We start from the raw sequence: 23,791 nt of genomic DNA, 5'->3' as shown, positions 1-23,791 counted from the left end.
TTTCTCCTTGACCTTGTTATCTGGAGCCTGTCACCACTCATGTGAGCCGTACGGGAAAACAGACCCAACGTGTGGAAAGTTTGGGAAGATCATTTTTGTCAATCTAAAGGTATAGTTTCAAATGTAACATTACCCAACATTCACCTAAGAGTGATAAATATTAAATAGTAAATACGTAGATACTAGTTTGTGCCTAGAATATTCAGTGTGTGTTTGTGTTTTTGGGGTGTTAAAATTGAAAGGTTCAAAATTCTGCACCCTTTATATTTGCATGATAGCTGTTCACCAGAAGAAGTCTAGCCAAGAATTTGCTCAATGATAGCTTCACATTCTAGGCTAGAGACCATTGCATTCAAAGTCGCTGAAGCATGACACCGACACCGTGTAAAGCAATGGTAGTTTGACAGAAGTAAACACACAACTGATCACGCCTTCGACAGGCGATCGCATCAAATTCAAAAATCTTGCTGAAATTAAACTGTCCAAAATAGGCAAATCTTGCTCAAAAGACTAGTTGACTCATTGAAATAACTTTCATCCAAATTTTACCATTAACAGAATAAATTAAATTACCTGCGGTGCAAAAAATTGCACCGCTGTCCGTCCAAAAAAAAGATAGCAACACTACTGTAGGCCTATACCTGGTCTCATGTACCCATACCTAGTGTATGGGTACATGGTATGACCAGGCATTCAAACAGGCACAGAGAGAGCTGTCAAAGAGTGTATATTTCAAAATAGGCAGTATCATGCCAAATTTAAACTGGTCACAGCATTTTGATTTTGGGTTTCAAATATAAAGAGCTTGCAATTACAAACAAAATGAGTGGTCAACCAGCTTGGTATCTCAAATAGAACTAAAGTTATGGTTGTTTTTGTTTCATGATTTGTCTGCATTTTTGAGACCTATTTTGGGGCAAGAAATTGTGACCATACAATGCACATTGAGTGTGCTTTTTCAAGCAATTTTCTTCAAACTTAATATTTGTAGGGCCATCCTACAAAAAAGTGCCACAACAAAAATGTGTGTTGTTATGTTTTTTAGACAGCCAAATAATGGTATATTTCCTTTTTTGTATTCACATCTAGCTCGTTTTGGTATTTCGTAATTATTTGAGGTATTTTGTGAAAAATTTAAAGCGGTCACAAGTTTTTGTCTGAAAATGTACCTCACGAAGACTGCCCTCAATAGTTTCGTATAGGAGTCTGCCTATTCAAAACATGATAACTGCACCAGTTATAAAAATTCACACAAACCCATCATTTTCAAAATACACTGAAACCCTGTAATCCATTTTTGAAAAATATGATCCCTATACTAAAATGCAGAAAACCTTAGACGAGTGCGTATTGTAAGGATACATCAGCAGTATATACTGCGTTGCACGACTTGTCTCTGATTGGCTGCTAAGGCGATATATTGTTGCTGAGTGGAAATTTATGAATGAACTGTGCGCCGTACGCGTTGTTAGCGCCGAATTTGCAACATCACGGTAGTCGCGCTCGTAAAAGGTTTGCTGCATTTTAGTATAATGTTTACTTACTTTTGTTCAGCAAAAACCCATTTCCAGTAAGTCAAATTCTGTAATTGTACATGTCTCCATGTTTACATTTTGTGGACTAAAAAAAATAAATACCTGTTTCCAAATATTCCACCCAAAGTGTTAAGTGCCAGACACATGTGTTGGGGCAAATAATATTAGAAGTCATGAAGTATACTCTTTTGACCACACACAGCTGTACATAATAGATCAAGCTATTCTTTAATCCACCATAATGTGGTGGATGTTAAGCATGAGTGGCAACTCTTTCTCATGCCAAGGTTAAATTGATGACATGTCTTGACCTAATTGGCCAATTTACCAAACATATCATAACAAGATAGACTTTAACCAAGCCTGAATGTGCTCCTATCTGTAACCATGCTGTATACACATGCCTGTAACAGCTTCTATAAGCAGAGATGAGGTTACATGCTATGTGTAAAGGGCTACATGCTGGAGATAGCACATTCTAATGGTGGGAATTTTGATCACAAGAATTTAAGTGGTGGAATAAACACATTTAAACACAGTTTTTGGCAACAAATTTCAACCAAATTGATATTTTAAGTGGACTATAATGCAGTAGGACTTTAAATAATCAAGTTTGGCCACAGAAGACATTGGTGAGTAAGTCATTTGTTGTGAAAAAAAACCAGCTGTACATTGAAAGTATGCTTTCCTAGTTTGTATGTGGATTGTAAGTATGTACCATGTTCTGCGTATACTGTAGGCCTACATGTAGCATCGAATGCGTAACTACATGCATTGTGTGCATTGCTGTGCAAATTCAAAGCTGGAGTTGTCGAGTAAACCAGACCCCGGCACCAGACATATAAATAAGCCAATCCTGTCTGAAAGTGGGTTTTCTAAAGATTGGTTGCACATTCATGATGCTAATTTCTTATTGTGTTAATTTCTGTTGTGACGAACACGTATAGAATTCTCTCTCACTTCACTGGATATAGTCCAGAGTCATACATTTAGTCATAGAAATGATAATGACAGCTGATCAAGGTCGGGTCACTGACATGACTGAAGTCATGAAAAGATTACATGTTATATTGTTCTCAGAAAAAAACCCAGGTTTTCTGGCACTCTGGCTGAAATACAGCAAGATAAAATGTAAACCTGTATTTTCATGATTTTAGATAAGAGTATCTCGAGCTACTGTTCACTAGACGTTCGCTGTTCGTTACTCTGAGACCCTGTGCTTGTTGAGAAAATTAACGTTGTCAAGATACAGGATACAGGACATACGGGACCTACTCTGCCTTGTTTTGGGGCCAGAGCCAAAAATGGTCATCACTCTTGAAACCTAAAATTGAGAAATTGTCACAGGAGTGAATTTCTTCTGGTTTAAGGGGGTACTACACCCCTGCCCAATTTTGTCCCTGTTTGCATTTTTCTCAAAAATTATAGAGTGCTGATGACAAGTAAGATATGTATATTATAGGGGCAAGGACTACAACTACTGCACTGGAAATTTTATTACAGCACGGACAACAGTTGTGGAGTTACAGTCTGTCACCCAAAATTTGAGAAAACAATTTGACTCAGTTATCTAATGGCTATCCAATGAAAGTAATATACGAAAACAACAATAAATATGTAACAATCTTCACGAGAAAGCAAACTTTAATCATTTTTGTCTTTAAGTCTTGCTTCAACACAAATACACGTACAGTAATATAATTGTAATACAGAATGATTAAAATGATGAACTGGATTATTTAAACTCCATGAGTGATATCACGGTTATGTTGAGCTTGAGCAGTATTTTTTTAGAACATCCAAAAAAAAACTAACATACCTGTGATTGATGAAATATATGCTTTATACTATTACCCTTTTTATATATATGAATATCAGTATGTCAAAGAATCCATTGAATTTAAAGTTCATAGGAAAAGTTCTGTCCAAGCTTTGGAGTTCAACGAGTTGATCTTTCCATTGCACTCTTTCCAAGTACACCACAGTCTTCAGTTGTATAACGTAATTCCAAATGAAAAATCCAAACCAAAGAAAAAAGGTGGCACTGTATTGAGGACAAATAGAAATAGAAAAACGACCTAACAATATTTGTCCACAGTCCACAAGCATACAAAGCAAAACAAATTTATTAAATTTAATAAGATTCAATTTCAAAAGCATGAAGCCAAACTTTAATTTCAATGCCAGAAAATTTTACATGCTCAAACAAACCTAAATTACAAAGTGAAACCATACTACCAAAAGCGCAATTCATTCATCATGTTCATGACAAAGATACAATTTTGGGGTGTGGCACATGGCTGCAATGCACCAAATTCAAGAAAATTTGAAAGTGATTTTTTTCCAATTTACAATCAAACCAATAAATATTTTGGCCTACTCTAAACACAAATATATACATTACATTTACCACCTTTAAATAAATCTAACACCAATTTGCAAGGTAATACCAAAATGCCCTATAAAATACTTGAATTTCAAACATGATTTTATATAAACAAACATTCCAAAGTATCCAAAATTTACAGAAAAATAAATTAATGTACTTACAATGTGTTGCAAAAAACTACATCAAGTCACAGGCGATATTCACTTCAAAGCAGTGGCAACTGTAGTGGTCGAGGAATTCATCACCCACGAACCCAAAATAAATGTGGTCCAGTCCTTTGTGACATGGACTCCACTGCATTCCCGATGCCATTAGCAATACCAATTGCCAGAGTTATTACTTTTTAACCTGGCCCCAATTACTAATCATGTCGATACACAAGTAGACATCGACCAAGATGTAAAATGCTAAATGGCCAATAGACCCCAGGTCTATATTCACAATAAAATTTTGAAGGAAAAACTGCATGTGAAATCTTGAGAGTTTTCTGCCATGACTCAACGTCAAGATGGTCTGGGACGGAGTGACTATCAAGCTGAGCTACACACACTCCCTCAGATCACAATTCGCATTAATCAGCGCACAAACACAAACAAAGCATTGACCACTATTGTATCACTGCACATACATCAATTCATTACCCAAAACCCAGGTGTGCAGAGCACTAGAAAAGTTATGAAAAGATCATAACAAAAAAAGGATTGAATACCCAGAACCTCCCAATCAATAGTATCACTCAATCAACCATATACAGGGTGACTGACCAAACAGGATAGTGACTCAAGACCTGTTGTGACCTATTATAAGCTTGAAGCAACAAGCAATGCTTTAAAAGGACACGATGGCGCGCAATTATAACAAACTCAACTAAAATGACTAAATTAATTACATGTTTACAAATCTAATGTGACACAGTCAAAAATGAGGGAAAACCAATATTTGATCAATAAATTAGTAACTACTTGCCTTGAGTTGCTGAATTTTCAGTGCAGTAGTTGTAGTCCTTGCCCCTATAATATACATATCTTACTTGTCACCAATGCACTATAATTAGTGAGAAAAGTGCAAAAATAGGCATAAAATTGGCCAGGGGTGTAGTACCCCTTAATAGACTACTTACCAAAGTTTATGAATCGGAAAAAAAAAAGTAAAATTTGCCCGTAAATTTCGGAATGCAAGCAATAAAATACACACCTAGCGCCCTCTCAGTGTGGCGGGACGGAATTGTTAAATTACTACATATTAAAAAAATATAGGGTTTTTTGTTTATGGTATTGTAATGGTCTTCTGTATCTATAGACAATTTCAGCACTAAAAAAAATTTCAGTGGACTCTTCAAAAATAAAGAAATAAATAAAAATATGTGTAAAATTCTGTCCCGCCACATTTTGAGGTGATTTTTTACGTTCCGGAAAAAAAAAAAAAAAAATTTTTTAGTCAAAACTTTCCAAAATATCAACTATTATGATAATAAACATTCCTGAGTACCCAAAAATTGAATTCATCAACTTTTTTTATTCCCTGTGCTTGGAACTGATGGAGGGAGAAAAGACATACATAATGAGCCATCAGTTCCCAACAAACATGAAAAATAATTACATAATCAAAATATTCTTTTTGAGCAACTGGTACAAAGAGAGACAAATGAGGCAAAGACTATGGACGAAGACAACTCACACTCATACAAAACATACAAAAGAACAGAAGACAAACAAGAAAAAACGATTCATATTCTACTCACACACTTTAAAAAATCTAGCCATGATACATAATATATAATATAAAAGTTACTTGAAAAAAAAACACAATCAAATTTTATTGATGTCGAAAGAAAACTTTTTTAAGTGCTTGCCAAGATTGCCATTTTTCTCAGCAATTTTGTACTCAATGTTGAATTTAAGCTTAACAAAATTGCGGAAATTCTGAAGAGAAGGAGCCACCTGTTGAAATTTGCATCTATGAATATAGAATTTAAGAAAGAGAAATAAAGAGTTAATGCCAGTACTATGAGGAGAGATGTCCTTAGTAACTCCAAATAATCTCTCAAATGTGGAAAAGGTTTGATTCTCCTTAAAGTGATATCATTGATGAAAACCAAGAGATTATCCCAAAGAGGAGTGATAATAGTACATTCACAAAATAAATGCACAAGGGTTTCGGTGGACCTGTCACAAAAGAAGAAGCAATTGGGAGATGTAATTCTGCCTATCTTATGCAGGAATTCATAGCCCTATGGAATATTTTGAAGTAAAAAGATTTGATTTTAGTATCCATAGAACATTTGAAATTGTTGGCATGAATATCGGACCAATTAATGTCGTCCTCAGCTACATCACAGGAATCTGGCCAAAATTTTTCAGCATGATCAGCTTTACTACAGGATTTTAGAACAGAGTAGCAATAACGAGTTGCCAATGCCATGTCAGCTTTGATCAGGCCCTCAACAATTTCATCAAATATATTCACATCTAAACATTAGGAGGATTGTAGAACCAGTCAAGAAATTATGCCATTCATAAATTCATCAACTTTGCTAGACTCAGAGCCATTTTAACTTCTTCTATTTCAGGCCTTTTGTGGTAGGATGCCAGCAATAATTCTATTTTCAGGGTCTATGGCCCGCCACATTTTGAGATGATTTTTTTTAAAGTTCAGGAAGGGATGAAAATTATCTTTCTCAGTCAATATTTTGCAATAATTTTTCATTGGAAGTGAAAGAATTTAAGACAATTTTGTCAGTTTTAAAGTGAATCAATTGCTTTTTTTCTTGATTTTGACATGGTGGACAAAATTCTGTCCGGCCACATTCCGTATTAAGTTTTTTATTTTTTTGATTAAATTGTAGTGTCCCTGGACCTAGACCTAAATGCTAGGATCATTCATGGTTGACCTAAAAAAAAAAAAATTTCAAGATGTTTTGTATTTTTAATATGAAAATTGATACTTTGTATTCATGTCATACTCTATTAATGATTTCAGCCCACCCGAAAATGCCAGCCTTACGCCACATTGACATGATTTTTAAAAATTGATGAACGTACTATAAAGAGGGGGGTAAATTTTATAATTCCTTCCATAACAAAAGAAGGATAGTTGAAGTTAATACCAATGTTAGAAATGTTTTTATTCCAGTACTTTTGATAAAAATTCTAGTGTACTGTGTTCACAAATACATGAAGTTTATCATTCCGTCCCGCCACATCAATGAATCTGTGTTACCGTGGCAACATGTTAATTCTTTGGACTATTTTTCTGGTGTGTGAATGTAGTCTGTAACTTACTTGTTTATATTAAGAACATGAAGAATCCATAAAATAAACAGTCACAGAGCTACCATTTAAAAGGCCTATCAAAATTCCGTCCTGCCACAAACGGGAATTTTGGCTCTGGCCCTTTGCTGAGTAATGAAAGCTGAATTAATACGAAACAGCCGTAAATTATGACAATTCAATAAATTGGTCTTGCAGTGATACATTTTACCTGAATGTACTGGTATCGGTAATTTATTTGCACAGACTCCATAACATTTTAATTTTGTCAATGGATGGCGCCTGGATTAATTTAGCTTTCATCATTTAAGCATAATATGCTTGTAGACAAGGTTTTACGGTACTTTACCTATTCTAGATATATATCAGTGGCTGCAGTTTTCTGTTGAAAACATTTGTCTTGATGCTTTTTATTCTGTAGTAATGGTCATCTAGTCGTCAAGCAACTTTAATTTTAAACAACTAACTGGATTGCAAGCTGGTGTGGTGGACATCGCCATGGCAGGGATTGAATACAAGAAAACCAAAGACCTGGGTTTATTTAGACCTCATCTACTTGAGCTGGCCTCAAATCTTAACCGTCTAAGAAGTCAGGATTCTCTCACTGATGTCACAGTAACTATAGGTATAGGTACCAATTTGTTTGTTTTTTTGTTTTTTGTCTGAACTATACAAGACATTTATGGTCATTTTCACAGTAAAGGGTGTAACTTTTGATTTTTAGGGTCAAAATTTCAAACCACTTAAATATGTTTCTGTTTACTGAAATCATGCATAGAAGCAACTTAAATTCCAGTAAAATAACGTTTCAAGGCTTAAACCTTTTGATTTCTAATAAAAAATTTGACATTTCCATAACATTTTGGTTAAAAGCTAAGAAAAAATGTTTTTTACATAACCTCAGAAAATTATGACATAAAAGCTGGAATACATGTGAAATCCCATATTCCCATTCCAAAGTAAGTCAACAGATATAAGTTAAATTTTATACCATGTTTTGCTACATGTTTGTAATTGCAGTTTTGAAAATTTTTAACATCAAGTGTCATTTACAATGGAAATTTCCAAACCTTAAACATATTTTTTAAGTTTTAATTGGGTTCCTAAAATAATTTGAATGTCTAACTTCATGTACAAATACTACTTGATGAAAGGAACCTCCCAGCCAAGTTTCACAGAAATTGGAGTTATTTTTAGAATTGGCAATTCAAGCGATTTGTGATCATAAAAGTAAAATATTTGGCTAACTACTACAAGTTGACATAAAAAAATAGGTAAAAAATATCACTATTACCAATTTTCATGCTTTGCTTCTAAGTATTGAATTTCAGTTGTGACAAAAATTAAATTATCACAGCAAGTCATTTTTTTGTTTCGGAGGCTTCATGTTAACAATTGTTAAACATTGCAGAAGTAGTTTTTTTGAAAACAACAGTGTTGGGATCATCTAAGCTGTTATTTTCTTGTGTGTATTGAATCAATGATTCTATGCGGCAGATATTGTAGATTTATCACATGTTAATTTTTTCACCCATTTGTTAAGTATGGTGTTTTTTGCATGTGAAGCCTCCGAAACAGGCTTTTATGGATATCAGTATTTTTTTCAAACATTAACCATAATGTCAAAAAAATTTTAAATTTATGACATTCTGCACATACCAAGTAATAATTACAATGCAGATATCAGTATGAAACACACTAATTTAGATATGCATAGATGATAATTAATCTTATTGTTGTTTCGGAGGCTTCATTTGTTTCGGAGGCTTCAATTTTTAACGGAAAGTTTGTATTGGGTCCCATTTTCAAACGGTGATATATATCACCACGATTTAAAAACATGTGACTTGAGGATCTACTTTGCTACATTTTGATAAATAGATTGGATGAGCTCTTTTATTTATATTTGCACAAGCTTGCTGAACAGTTTGTTGCGGAGGCTTCAAAAAAGTTAACGGCAAAACGGCTCTTTGAAGTCAAGATTTTATAAAAAATTTAAAAGCTTGCAAATCGACTAATTTTGTTACCCATTTCAAGTTAAGATAACAACTGTTATGAATCAAGAAGAAGTGAAGAAATAACCAAGAATTATGAACCAAAGCTACACCCACAAAGTTTGTTAACAATTGTTAACGGAAAATGAAGCCTCGAAACGACAAATATCGAAGTCCGGTTCTCAAAAATACAGGGCTGTTCACAATTAAATCTAATGTGGCAGTGTTTACTGAACATATGACTGTACTTTCAGGATGAGAAAAAATATCCATGAACTAACTGAAGAAAACACAGGGTTTTACAAAAATGTTACTGTTTTTTATAGTTTTTCAAAATGGCAATATTAAGTACATTTAAGCCTGCTAAAACTGAACGCAGTAACTCCCAAAGCTGTTTATGCTACCCAAGGTAGCTGCTAACTAGATGACTTACAAATGTATGTGGCCAAAAATCATGGAATTCTGTGGCTTTATTAGAACACTACGGATTAAAATGTTAAAAATCCAAAGTTACACCCTTTACCGTGAAAATGACCTTATAACAGCATCAGTGCAAGAGTGCTGATGGGCTGGGGCCACAATAGTTGTTAACCTCCCGCTTAAAGCTTAGCCGGTTTGAGGTAGTTGGACCAGGTACAGCATTGAGCTGGGTGACAATTCTCTAATTCAAATGCTCCCTAGTCTGTAGGCTCCTTAGTCTGAAGGTTTGCTAGTCCGAACACGTAATTTACCATTCGCTAGTCCGAATTGTGAAAAAGGTTTGCTAGTCCGAATATCGGGTTCTCTAGTACGAGGGTTCGCTTATTTGAATAATGAATAAGGTTCTCTTATTCTATATTCGACACTAGAGAACCTTCGGATTAGCGAACTTAATTTAGTTTTCGGACTAGCGTTCCTTCGAATTCGGACTAGATAACCTTCAGACTAGCGACCCTTTGAACTAGAGAGAAGTCACGTTGAGCTGAGGATGGAAGGAATTATTGATCTTTGATGCTGACAAGGTTGGATCTGGACAATTTTGACAGCTTGGTAATGGGATCTGATAGAGCACATCAGCTAGCGAGTTCCTATAATCATATGATCGGGTAACAGGTGTTGAAGGAGTTCTGGGGCTTCACCATAGAACATCCTGTGAAATAGAGTAATAAGGCTAAATAAAAAAGATTTGTCTCAGAAGACTGCCCCCATAACATTGCTGCTGTGTATGCAGGGATTGAGAACAAGAAACCTAAATTAAAATTTGTTCCGAGTCAATCTTTCTTGTCTGTGGTGTTGTGTATATGTGTGATTTTGTATAGCATGTATGTACGTATGGTCATCATGTATGTCACTACAAAAACTAGAGCCCTAACACCTCAGCCTAACACAGAAGATCTTGTCATTTATTGCATTAAATGTCCCACAATGCACCATCCATGAGTGTTCTACTACAAAGTCTCAAAATAAGCAGATCTGGACCTGGAGCCACACATTTGGGGAAAAAACAGCTCCTGGTCCTGTGATTATCTAGTGAACCAAAGAGCTAAGAGTCATTTAAATTTCAATTGTACACATTAAATACAAAACATGCTTTAACTACCAGGCTCAATTTAAAAAAAATGCAGCCTGGTTCATATGATTTTAATGTGGACCAGGAGCCAAATTGTTATGACCAGTGGCTAAATAGCTCCTGGGTGCCTGCTTAATTTGAAGCTTGGTTCTACAGATATGTGATAAAAACAACAAGGTCAGATTAATTTGGACACTACTGCAGTCTTTGACCACCAGATTATGATATAAAATTTGCCCAAATGTTTCTCAGTCATCAACCTGGATGTTCACCGACTTCTGTCGACAAAGGTGTGTGACCCTTGGACAGTGGCGTAGCAAGAGCCTCGATGTGGCCCATGATTGAACAAAGAGCAATGTAATGCTCTTTTAACATCTCCATTATCAGCCCTTAATTTAATTTTTCCGGTCCCTGGATCCTCAGAGCCCCTAGACTTCATCCACCCTGTCCAACCGTTTGCTACGCCACTACCTCTGGAATAATGCATGATGAGATATAGGAAAAAGATAAACTGCAGCTGTTCCAACTCAAACTTTCTTTCACCTTTTATAATGATGAATCATTCTTGTTTTGCCCTCACAGGCAACAGACATTTCAGAGCACATAGAGCAGTTTTAGCAGCATGTAGCTCCTATTTCCAAGCCATGTTTACCTCAGGTTTCCAAGAAAGTAACTCATCAGATGTCGTCATCGAAGAAGGCACTAGCGTTGTCCTGGAGGAACTTCTGGACTTTGCTTACACAGGGATTGTCAATTTTAGCAAAGAGAATATCGTGGATGTTTTAACAATGGAGTCCTATCTTCAGATGAAGTCTGCTGTGGATGCATGCACAGAGTTTCTAAGGGAGAGAATGATGGACTCAGAGGATGCTGATGTGGCTTGGGGTGATGGAATTGTCTTTCAGGTAAATGTTACAGGTTTTGCACCCAATGTGCACCCAAAGGTAATAGGAATACAGTACAGAAATGCAGAGTGTTCTAGCAATGCACCCAAATTCTTTTAGGAATGCACCCAAATTCTTTTAGGAATGCACCCAAATGTATTAGGCCATATAAAATTAATATTTTGGTTCTCGTCCAGAGGATTTTCATGAATTGATGAGAGAGGGAGGTGTTTTTTGGTTTTTTTTCAATGTAAAATCAGCACTGTCAGTAGTTTTCGATCTTTTCCAACAGTGCTCGAGGAAACGATGAGGCACTTTTTTTTTTTTTTTTTTCAAATGTGAGATTCTGAGGGATAAACCCCCTAGAGTACCACAAAAAGACTCGGAAGTGATCCTTGTTCTCTAATAAACTTATTTATGTATAGAATAATGAATGCACCAAAATTAAAATAATGCACCCAAAATGATAAGGAATACTCAAATGTCAAATATGCACCCAATTGTGTAGGATATTCTAACTATACCCAAATGTATAATGCATAGAAATGTACTGAAATACACTCATGAACCCAAATGTATTAGAATGCACCAAAATATGTATTAGGAATGCACCCAAAATAATAAGCAATAGGCAAATACTCAGGTGTCAGAAATGTACCCAAATGTGTATGAATATACATAAATTTATTAGGAATGCACAGGAATAATATGTACTGGAAATACACTCACAATACCATTGTATTATGTTAGGAATGCATCCAAATGTAATAGCAATATATACACTCAAGTGTCAGAAATATACCCAAATTGCTGACCAGGAATGCACACAAATTTTGTGTTGTGTCTCACTATTCTAAATCACTCACCTGTGTTTATCTATATAGAGCCAGGGGGTCTGTCCCTCCATTAAATTATTTAACTGTTATTATTGTTTCTCACTCTTTAGGTATATTTGATTGCAGAACATCATGAAATGGTTGAACTGAAAGATCTTTGTTGGCAGTTTATCATTGATGACTTTATACCTTTGTCAAAAACTGACGGCTTCAGAACTTGTGTGACAGCTGAACTTTTGACCAATTTGTTAGAGAGATCTGATCTGACCAAGCCAACTCATCAAAAGTTACCATGGCACTTGAAGATGTCTGAGGTAAGGTGTGCCAATCATGGCATCAAAGCCCAGTCGACTACAGGTGCATTCAGTTGCGGCACCACAGGGGGCATGGGGGAGTGTAATTTCCCCCAGTTAGAACTCTTTCCCCCAGTAAAAACCCAAAAGTACAAAAAATTTCCACTTTTGCAGCAAATTTGTGCAAAATTGATTTTTCCCCTCTGAAATTCTCTCCCCCCCCCCCCCCCAATGTCCCCTCCTGGCACCTTCACTGGGCGCACGAGCAGAATTGGCAGTTAAACTATGTACTACTGTTCCGAACAATGGAAACCCGGTCCAAACGCTGGTAGTGCCTGGGCGCCTGCATTTGGGTTATGAACCATCACTAAGAACACTCGTTTATTTCGATCGTGGCAATCAAAAACTCCCTATTCCTGTAGTGAAGAGGAAGTTCTTTGGTCATCAGAATATGGGAACACGCAAGCAGACACCAAGCTATACTGCGCCAATAAAGTATCCTTACACTTGGAAAAATAATCAAAATTTCTAAACTGAACAATATTGGGGTAAATTTGTTTTTTTAACAGATGCACTCTCTAATCCTGCACATTATGACACCACATTGAATCCAATGTGACTTCAAGAAGCAAAGTTACAAGCATTTGATTAAACGAAGGTCCAGTTTTAAAAGTGACAAACTGGCCTATTCAAAACTCCACAGACTACATAAACATCTGGTTTGAGAGTGGTGAATGGCTAATTTATGCATTTGGCTTTAATTTAAAACAAAAGGAACAAAAAAAAACTGAAACAAAAGAACTGACAAATAAAATGAAAGTTATGAAAAGTACAGAGAAGTAAAACTGAAATAAAACTGCTTTAAATAACGCTTCATTGAAGAAACTGTGTTGTCTCTTTGTTGCGCTTGTTGGAATCTTTTTGCGCCTTGTATAAGCCAGTTTGTCACTTTTAAAACTAGACCTTCGTCTATTCAATTGCTTGTAACTTTACTTCTTGAGGCCACATTGAATTCAATGTGGTGTTATAATGTGCAGAATTAGATAGTGCATCTATTAAAAAAACAAATTTACCCCAATATTGTTCAGTTTTGAAATTGTGAATATTTTTCCAAGTGTAAGGATACTTTATTGGCGCAGTATATAATACATGTAAGTACAACAAAAATGTGAATCATTGAATCCAATTTACATGTTTTTATATTATTCATTGCAGATGTTAGGTATAATACCATCTGAAGCAATAGCCTCACTCCTGGGAAGATCAAGCACTACTAAATATGAAGAAGAACAGGTACGTTGATGCCGGGCATGTCTGTCAACATCCATTAATCTCATTAACTCATTAATGCTAATGCATAGGCCACAAACCATGTCTAAAGTACCACCAGGCCTGCACATAGCATCAGTCACTGATATTTTTTGTCTGTGATCCCATTGTAGCAAAAACATAAATGTGACACGATCAAGGGAAATGAGTCGGATGTCGCTAATATTGATTTTGAGATATTAACAAAAAAAGAGTTACAATTCTTTTGTTTTATTTTGTTTTCAGCAATTGATAAATTGATGTAACTTCGCAAAGAAAAGTCGTATCAACTTGGGGTTTTCAGTTTTTGAAAGCTCTATATGTCCTCTTTAGAAACCTCTGTAAAACTCATTTTCGACCAGGGTCGACTTGTGACTCATTCCCCTTGATCATGTCACAAATATTCATTATGTGGGCCAATTTTATCATTCATTGTTTGTTTGTTTTAATTTGACCACACATGATGATTCAACTATGTGTAACTACACATTCATCAAGATTATCAGATGAACATGTGTGAACACTGATAGAATAGGAAATACTAATTTTAAATGGGACTAATTTAAGTAGGTTGTCGTGGAGCACAGCATTAAATATTGTGCAAAAAAAAAACAGATTCTGTCCACAATTTATGGTCCAGGAGCACAAGGCTATATTGGAACTCCATTAGTTACATGTCTTTTAATTGGACATTTTTAGCATTATGGTCTTGAACCATAAGTTATGGACAAAATTATTTGCGAAATGTTGTCTTTATAAACAAGCAAATTAAAAAAAAAACTTGAGTGATCAAGCTGAGATTCATAGGACTAGCCAGTGGGGTGGGGGGAGGTGTACGTGTACCAATAGTCCATACGAACAAACATGGCTAATATCTGCAATGTGCTTCTTTGTGTTTCAGTACATTTAAGCATTGATCTTGTAGGATGGTGTCATGGCGTTTATAGTTGCTTGACAAGTACACTAGTCGGTAGTGATATCATTTTTGGTTGACACTAAGTTCAACACCCCCCACCTCCCCTGGTCGGAAAACCTGAACTCTCCTAATGTGACCTCTTGGAAATGCTGCATTTCAGGTATTGCAAGCAGTAGTAAGTTGGCTTGAGCATGACTGGATAACGCGCAAAACGCACGCCACATCTGTGTTGACTAAAGTACGCCTGGGGGTGATACCACAAGAGATTCTCAGACAATACCTGGATAAGGACCAATTTAAGGAGAGTCCAGAATTGAAGGAGTTGTTGACTGATGTGCTGTTACCTGATGGTGCTTCTGCTAATCCTGGTATGGCAAGTGGTTCTCAGACATCTGATATGTATGCCTCAAGAGGAACAATAACAGTGAGTACCTTGTTCATATTTATGTGACAGCAGGATGGCCACAGACTCCTGCAGACTATTTGCAAGCAGCCAATTCTTTTATATTCATGAGGGCTGATTGTCTGTGTCTAGCAATCATACCAGGGTTGTGTGCCTTCGCAATAGAGCATTGCGTGTCTTCCCATTTACACAAAATACCATAAAAAAATATTTGACTCTCATTAACGAGTATTGCTGGGACTTAACATGTTTGGTAATAGTATGTAGTAGTCTGTGAAGAATTGACAGAGTTAGGTCAATGAGTATGATACCCTGATGGTGTAATCAATTTTATCAACGATAATAATTAACATTTGAATACCTGAGGGGAAGAAGGGCCCAACTCCATCAAAACTGTTTTTGAGATATTGAGAAAAAACTTAATATTTGGAAAAGTTTTATAGGCAGAATGTTTTCATCTTCAGAGGACCTTTAATACATGAACATTCAATATTACATACATTCGAAATTATATATGATGTTTCCATGGCAAGTGTACAGGTCTTAATACGAGCTGGAGTTGGTCTCTTCTTCCACTAGTATACTGCAAGTACCAGTTCCGTAAGCAGATATGTTATAAATAGCTACAGAAATTGGGTAATTATCCATTAATTGCACAAGTATAGAAGCATGTAATTTGTTAGCAAGAAAGTTTATCGTAGTTAAAAGCAGATTTCGTGGATGAGCAAAATTCCTCTTTAACCCAATATTTGTGGAAGAAGGGCCCAACTCCATGGAGTTGGGCCTTTCTTCCATGAAAACCATGATTAAGCGTACTTGGAATGCTATTTGGAGGGTGATTTTTGGCTCATCTTTCACACACAAGGAAGCACAATCTGCTGGCAATAAAATGCTGGGTCTAACTCATTTTTGTAAAAAAATGGAGTTGGGCCCTTCTTCCACTCAGGTATTCATTTGTGTTGTGTTATCGCTTTTCATTCAAATAAAAAATGAAAGCACAATGCAAATGTTCAGAGTACGATAGAATGAGCCATTAGTACATATTTGGGCACCAATAGCAAATTAACCAATAACTAAATAAAAATGAAAAAAATATCAAATTATATATCTATAGTATAATTTGTATTTGAGCTCAACAGCTGTATGCGACCCAAATCCGCTCGTATTCCAAAATGCAATGGAAATGTACGACCTTCCATACTTAACGAAAATACTAATTAGTCATGAGTGAGTTTGATTCTGTGCTATGCACACATGGGTATTCATCACATAGTTTATGCGGACAATCATCATGTTGTTTGTTCATTAAAGTGAAACTTTTTGCTATAGTAAATTTTTTTTTAAATTTTCTTTCAGGCACTTGTTGCGACTGGAGGTACAAAGATTGGTAACAATGGCCCATTTGCAAGGTACTTCCACTACAGCAATCCAGATACAGAAGACACTGCTTGGATTCCTCTACTAAAGCTTCCCAAGCCACCTGGGGTCCCAAACATCCAAGATCACACCATGACAACACTAGATGGCAAGCTATACCTCGCAGGGGGTGGCAGACACAACCTCAATAGCATCATGAGGTCAATGCTGCAGTCATTTTTCCAGTACGACCCAAAGGTGAATGATTGGAAAAGACTGCCCAATATGTTATGTGGACGTGAAGGATTTGTCATGGTGCAGTTGGATAATCTGATATATGCTATTGGAGGTTGCGATGAAGATGGGGAATTAACTGTGTATGATGAGACATTCAATCTTGAAGATCAATCTTGGTATGAAGGTGACGATGAATATGTCGGGGCTTGCGATCCTAGTGCTGTTGTGTACAAGAATAAAATCCTTATGTATGGGCATGGTATAAATGATGGCTTCCCATCGGACAATGTGTACTATTACGAAGATGACGAGGACGGAGATGAGGATGAGAGATATACCGCCGCATTAGCGATGGAAGAGCAACGTGAGGTACGTACGTCTCTCCACACTCTCCAGATGTATGACCCTGCTGCAAAGAAATGGTACTCGCTCATGCGCCAAAGACATCATGTGCATACAGTACATGGCGACAACGAGCAGTACTCGGCTTTAGTTATCAGGAATGATAAATGTTACCGTGTTGTGTATGATAAAATGCGGGAGAGACATTGTTGGATATCAAAACCGCGTGTGAATGAGCTTGTAATGGAGTTGGAAAGTAGTGCACCATCTGCTCAAGTTGGGAAGGAGGAGGAGCAGCGTTGGTTGCCGGAGTATCATGTGCCAGGTGCCTTTTGTATTGAAGGAGAGATCTATGTTAATGTGAATGGATGCATTGTCAATACAGGTGAGTGGAAGAAATGAATATAACTTATAGAGAAGCATGTCTCAATTATTATCCCAATTTTTATGTCACTATGTAGTTTTTTTTTCAGAATAGCTTAAACAAGTTGTAAAAATTCTCATTAAATACATAAATTTAGGCATATGGTCGCATGTCATGAGGTGGTCCATTTTGTGTTACATGGTCAAAATGGTCAAAAAAATTATTTTTTAATATGTTATAGATATTGTAAAACTGCAACATCTCATACCATTTTTACCTCAAAAATGTTTATCGTTTTGGCGTAATTGCCTAATTAATAACTAATTAGCCCATAAGCCGCAATGTAAATCAACATTTTCAAATGCGTTTTTCTCAAATTGGACCTTATTCACATAAAATACCCCACAACAAATGTCTGAAGTTGGATTTTGTCTAATGTGCTAGGATATGTTCACAACATAGTGATGTATCAGTCTCCCCTTCAAAAAAAATTATGTAATCGCATTCACGATATACAGGGTGCACCAAAAAAGTTGATATTTTTAAATTAAAATTTAATTAATCATTCATATTTTCCCAACACTACTTCCTACCATATTTATAATGCAAAAATTAGTTTCCTTGTGCAATTTCCTTTCAGAAAATACATACATTTATCATGATACAGTGAATATTAAAGGAGATATGGACCTTGCCGTTTTTGTATGTGATTGCATTGACTTCTGTGCATTTAGAGGCAACCCGTGGTACAAAATGTAATGAGAAACTAATATGAAATATAAAATTGATCAATTTTGAAGTCAATCTTGTTTCTTTGAGTTATTGGCTCTAACATGAGACATTAAAAAGCTCAATATGACAAGGAGTTATGAAGATACAATAATTTATTCAAACCAACACTATGGAAATCTTACATTTTCCTATGCTAATTCATTACTCCTGACCCACCTGCTCCTGACCCACCTGCTCCTCCACCCCGTCAATTTTCAATTCCAGCTGATGTCATTTATTTAGTTTTACTCACTTTTCAGTACTAGTTTACACAGTTTTAGCCCTGTTCTTTAGCTTTTAAATGAGACCCAAAGTAGCTCAATAGGACAAGGGGTTGGTTCACTATGACATTTTTCATTCGCCTACATTCGAAAAATTGTAACACCTCCACCTTTTTTGGGGTACCAACTTGTGACATGCGACCATATACATTTGTACATTGCATCTTCAGAACAGTAAGCGCCAATAGGGATATCACATTAGATGGTTACTACAGTGTATTTTGTAGTAATAATGTCCTGTATTGCATGCATCCGCAAAAAGTATGCTGTATTAAATTTCAGTCTAGAAGAAAACCTGAAGTGAGTCTTATTTCACTAATTTTGTTCCGACTGTGAAGGGGTTTTTAGTGAACATTTGCCCCTAATAAACGCCCCTTTTTGGAAATTGCAAGGCTCCAGGGCTTAATTAGAGAGAATATGGTATGTATGATTGGTCAGTGACAATCTGTAAAGTGTGATGAGTCCCTGTTGATCTGGCATAGTGCACTATAAGTTTTAATTTTATTATTTTTTATTTTGTTTTAGGTCAACAGATGCCCAAAGAGAAGCCTACCATAGACAGAGTGAACTTTTCCAGATGGCTTGGTGTGGACTCGCCAGAGATGGCCAACTCTGCAGTGACCATGTATACATTTGACCACTATAATCTTACTCTTTGAAACAGTCAGTGGGAGAATTGAGAGAACTGTATCGAGACCAAAGATACTAGACCCAAAGAGAATTGACCTGCGTGTAACACTACACAAATCTGTCATTTTAGTGTCTCATGCATGGAAATTAAAATAGTTTACCTCCGGCATTTTATAACAGCAAAAACTCAAATTTTGTAAGTTGCATCTTCAAGCTTGAGTGTTACAAAGGTTTGTGTGTGTAGCACAAAGCAAGCAAACATACACTTTAAATCTGAAGTGTACCGGATGCATGGCGAAATATCCAAAGGTACACTATTTTGCTATTTGTGAGCGACAGACAAACATGGCGGAGTCTGCACTGTGTGGGTCTAATCTCTTTGATTAAGAATAAACCAAGGTTGCAGTGAAATTTGGTATTTAGCGTAAATATCTGTTTTACAAAAGGTCATTTCAAGGTCATGGGGTAATTTGACTTCACTAATCTTATTCATGGAAACAGCAGCAGGAGAATTGAGAGAACTGTACATAGACAGACATTCGCTGTATAAAACTGTAACACTGGCAATTACACTGAAAATAGAAAAGTTCACAACAGATATTGTCAGTTGAAAACCATATAGGTGTATAAAAGACATGACCTTCATCTCCTACACAAGGATTGTGAATTTCAAATAGGTTTACCTGAAAGAGTGATTTCATTTGAAATCATCACCCCATATGTGAGAGTTTAATGCCATGTCTTCTATAGGGGGTGTGTGGATTTCAACTAGAATAGCCCATTTGACTTGGGAGACAGTTGCGCTGGTATTAAAACCTATGTATTTTTGCCCTTGAACATGCTTAAAACAAACCTGCCAAGAGGTTATATAGGGAGTTTGGTTTTAAACATATTTAGGGGCCAATTACACATGATAGGTTTTTCCTGCCCAACGACAGATGCATGTCTGGTCTGAAAGTCAAAATACAGTACAGTATGTACAAGTAGACAACATACAAGATACTGTACTTTGATTTTGGGAGGCAAATGTTACTATATGAATGACAGAGATAACCCCCGGGGTTTATCTCTAGTTACAGTATGTACAAGTAGACAACATACAAGATACTGTACTTTGATCTTGGGAGGCAAATGTTACTATATGAATGACAGAGATAAAACCCGGGGGCACTATAGTTACAGTATGTACAAGTAGACAACATACAAGATACTGTACTTTGATTTTGGGAGGCAAATGTTACTATATGAATGACAGAGATAAAACCCGGGGGCACTATAGTGTCAAGAGGGGGTATCAGGCGTGTCCGAGGACTCTCAAAAAGCACCCTAAACAAGTATTTCCGAGACTGAAATTTTCCCCCTAAACAAGTATAAGTTGCACGATTTGCTACCCTAAACAAGTAGTTGTCTTTTCCCCAACCCTAAACAAGTAATTGATGCAATTATTACCCCTAAACAAGTAAACACACAGAGCCCAGGCGGCGAGTGGCATGATAGGGCTAGCAATTTGTGGCAAGCCATCTGAATTTTGAGCCATACAAGTTTACGTGGTGCTAAAGCTTACCTCAAAGTTCATGCAGTATGTCCAATATTTTCAAGATTTTTGGGCAAATAATTTCCCCTTTTTGGATCACAGGTCCAACCCTTTTTATTGAAATATTGTAGAATTTATTCTTTGGGATTGGGATGTACCCATTTCTCCACATATCCAAGAGAATTTTGAACTGCAAGTCCAACGCAAATTACGACCATGGCGATTGCAAACCACACATTGAAGTTGGAAGAAGACGGCAAACACGGCCAGTTTAGCTTGGTTTATTTCCTAATTTCGTCTCGATTTAAAACATCCTAGAGCATTAATTATCATACTGGATTTAGTGGTAAACCCAACCAAAATCCTGAAACTCATTGATTTATATTTTAAGAAAGCCAAAATAGTTCCAAATTATTCAATCGTTGTGTTTGTAAATACCCCGGTAAAATTTCACACATGTCAAAATTTCATTGACACAGCTGGTTTACAAACCAAGAAGTTTGTGGTTGCTTTGTTGCTCCTTTAGACCATGTTCCGATCAACCAAATTTTATGGGCTGGAAGCCACCAAGACTATGAATATTAATGAGTTTGAAGAGGTTCGGCCAATCGGAAATCCTCTTATATTTTTCCTATTAATTTATTGACTCCACAGTTAAGAAAAAGCATGCTGATTGGTTGTATATTCTGAACAAGTTGTGACCTCGTCCGGGGACCTCGTGTTTAGTATGCTAGCTGGGCCAGTATAGGGATCTGTCATCTCTGACAGCTAAAAGATGGCTTAAACTGCTTTTGGGGTGTAGGAAGAAGACACTTTCCTTTCACTTTTCATGAATGAAGGAGAAAGCACAAAATCCCAAACTTGGCAAAACTACCCTAAGTACGTAAGAGCTCCAAAAACATACCCTTTTACACCAATTTTACATGAATTTGATACCCTATTCACGTTATGCACGTAACATACCCTAGTCTGAAAAAATACCCTTTTAACGTGAATTTATGGACGCGTCTGATACCCCCCTTCACCATTACAGGCCCCCCGGAGATAAAAAGACTAGTACGAGTCTGAAATTCTGACAACTAGACAGAAAATGCCATACTGTGCAGGTCGGCAACCAATCACGGCACACCTTTGCATTGTTACTTCACCTGTGTACTGATGCACCACCAGAAGCCAGTTCTTGGAGTCAATTTGCAGGATTTAATACTATAATTGAAGACTAGTTTGCCTCTGACGTCAGGGCAACGGCGCGGTGTGATTGGTTGCTGACCTGCGCAGTACGGCAATTTTGGTCTGGTTGTCAGACGCAAGCTAGTCTTTTTAATTCTGTCTTCAATTATATGCTTACTGGAGCACGCACTGATGTCACTGTCCAGAGGAAGCCAAATGGACTAGTAGCTTTGACTAGACATGTCCTAATATGGTAAACAGGTGTATCTTCAGTTTGCTTCCTTAGAATTTAGTTAGAAAAAAATTGTAACATACAAAGAGATTAAAACAATGTTAGTGTTGTAGGTATAGGTTAGTTATAAACTGTATGGTACAAAATTAAGTACCATATTCATTCCATTAACCGCCCATGTCCCTATAAGCGCCCACCCAGCAACTTTATTACACATGATCCTCCATCATGTACAGGATTCAACTACACATGTATCAAACATGGAACCATCTACACATAAAATTCATATTTTGGGCCATTTTTTACCTATGCAATTGAATATATGAATACAAAACCCACCCAAGTCCATACGTTGGCTAAATTGAGTTAAGCATGGGAAATTGTTGCTATACATAGGTCTGTCATATATATGAAAGAACAACTCAAATTCATCCTCTGTGTCTATTGGGCATGTGAAAAGTAGCATGTATGAAAGAATCACCCAATTCCATGATTTGAGTCTTGTAACACATTGATTGAAATCCAGTATGTATAAAAGTCCATTTGTAACACATTCATTGCTAGAGAGTGACTTTTGAAAAAAAATGGGTTTAATAAAGGAAAGTGTGTGGTTTATATTACATGGCAGAATGCTTATCAACATTATACATACCTGTGTGCTTTATTTTGTATTATCTTACTAGTGGTAATCTCATTCTGACATTGTCTTTGTATATGATTTTAAAAAAAACACACCCAAGTCCAAAATTTAAAACGAACCCCACGAAGTCCTTGAAATGCTAATCGTCATACCTAATACAGGTTAATCCACTCATTTGCACGTAAAACTTACCATATTGAACAGGTAAATCTAACTGAAGGAATTAAAATGATACACAGGTTTTTCTCTCAAAATCACTTCCCATGGACTTGGGTGGGTTTTGTATTCATGTATTCAATTATATAAACAATAATAAAAAATAAGGACCCACCCAAAATGACATTGTTAAGCGCCCTGGGCGGTTAATGGAATGAATATAGTACCATATTTTCTTTACAAGTTACATCTTTAAACCATGTAAGAATCATTGAAAGATGACCAAAGCTATGGATCCAATGGTCTGCTAATCTCTCAGGCATTTAGGCCAAGTAAAAGAAAATACTAGTTGATCATCCGCACCTGCTTCCTTTTTGGAAGCCACCTCAAAAATAGTTATTTATTATTTGATAATTTATCTAAAAAAATCCTATTTATTACATATATTTTTCACCTTTTCAGCGTCTTTACTCTCTTTCTGTTCTATCGATATATCTATGTAAAAATTTGGTGTGTCTTCATAATTAAAACTAACCACTAAAGCTACCTGCGGTCATAAAGTGTGTCGACCTTCAATTTCAAAGGCAGGCGGATATCTTAAAAATAATAATTAATAATAAATAACAAGGACCTCCCTCATCCTTTTTTTTTTTTTAAAAAGTCTGGATGATCAACTAGTATTTTCTTTCACTCACACAAGCA

General features: G+C 36.3%; 1 protein-coding gene across 1 annotated transcript; it reads left to right on the top strand.

Annotated features, from left to right (window-relative positions):
* Window positions 1-44: 44 nt before the first annotated feature.
* Window positions 45-20,413, top strand: LOC140146582 (kelch-like protein 25). Its single transcript, XM_072168452.1, has 8 exons — window positions 45-109; window positions 7,615-7,818; window positions 11,319-11,641; window positions 12,567-12,770; window positions 13,965-14,042; window positions 15,134-15,397; window positions 16,733-17,696; window positions 19,253-20,413. The coding sequence occupies exons 2-8, from the start codon at window positions 7,692-7,694 to the stop codon at window positions 19,384-19,386; spliced, it is 2,094 nt and encodes a 697-aa protein (XP_072024553.1). The 5' UTR covers window positions 45-109; window positions 7,615-7,691; the 3' UTR covers window positions 19,387-20,413.
* Window positions 20,414-23,791: the final 3,378 nt, after the last annotated feature.

This window comes from Amphiura filiformis, chromosome 2 (genome assembly GCF_039555335.1).
Source record: "Amphiura filiformis chromosome 2, Afil_fr2py, whole genome shotgun sequence".
Classification (NCBI taxonomy): Eukaryota; Metazoa; Echinodermata; class Ophiuroidea; order Amphilepidida; family Amphiuridae; genus Amphiura; species Amphiura filiformis.
The sequence above is the reverse complement of the archived record's forward strand: the minus strand, read 5'-3'. Positions and strand labels throughout refer to the sequence as shown.

Bases quoted from the DNA above. Each gene is read 5' to 3' on its own strand.
- LOC140146582 (XM_072168452.1), top strand. From the start codon at position 7,692: ATGGCAGGGATTGAATACAAGAAAACCAAAGACCTGGGTTTATTTAGA. The intron at 14,043-15,133 runs GTACGTTGATGC...GCTGCATTTCAG, and splicing joins CTAAATATGAAGAAGAACAG to GTATTGCAAGCAGTAGTAAG. The intron at 17,697-19,252 runs GTGAGTGGAAGA...ATTTTGTTTTAG, and splicing joins TGGATGCATTGTCAATACAG to GTCAACAGATGCCCAAAGAG.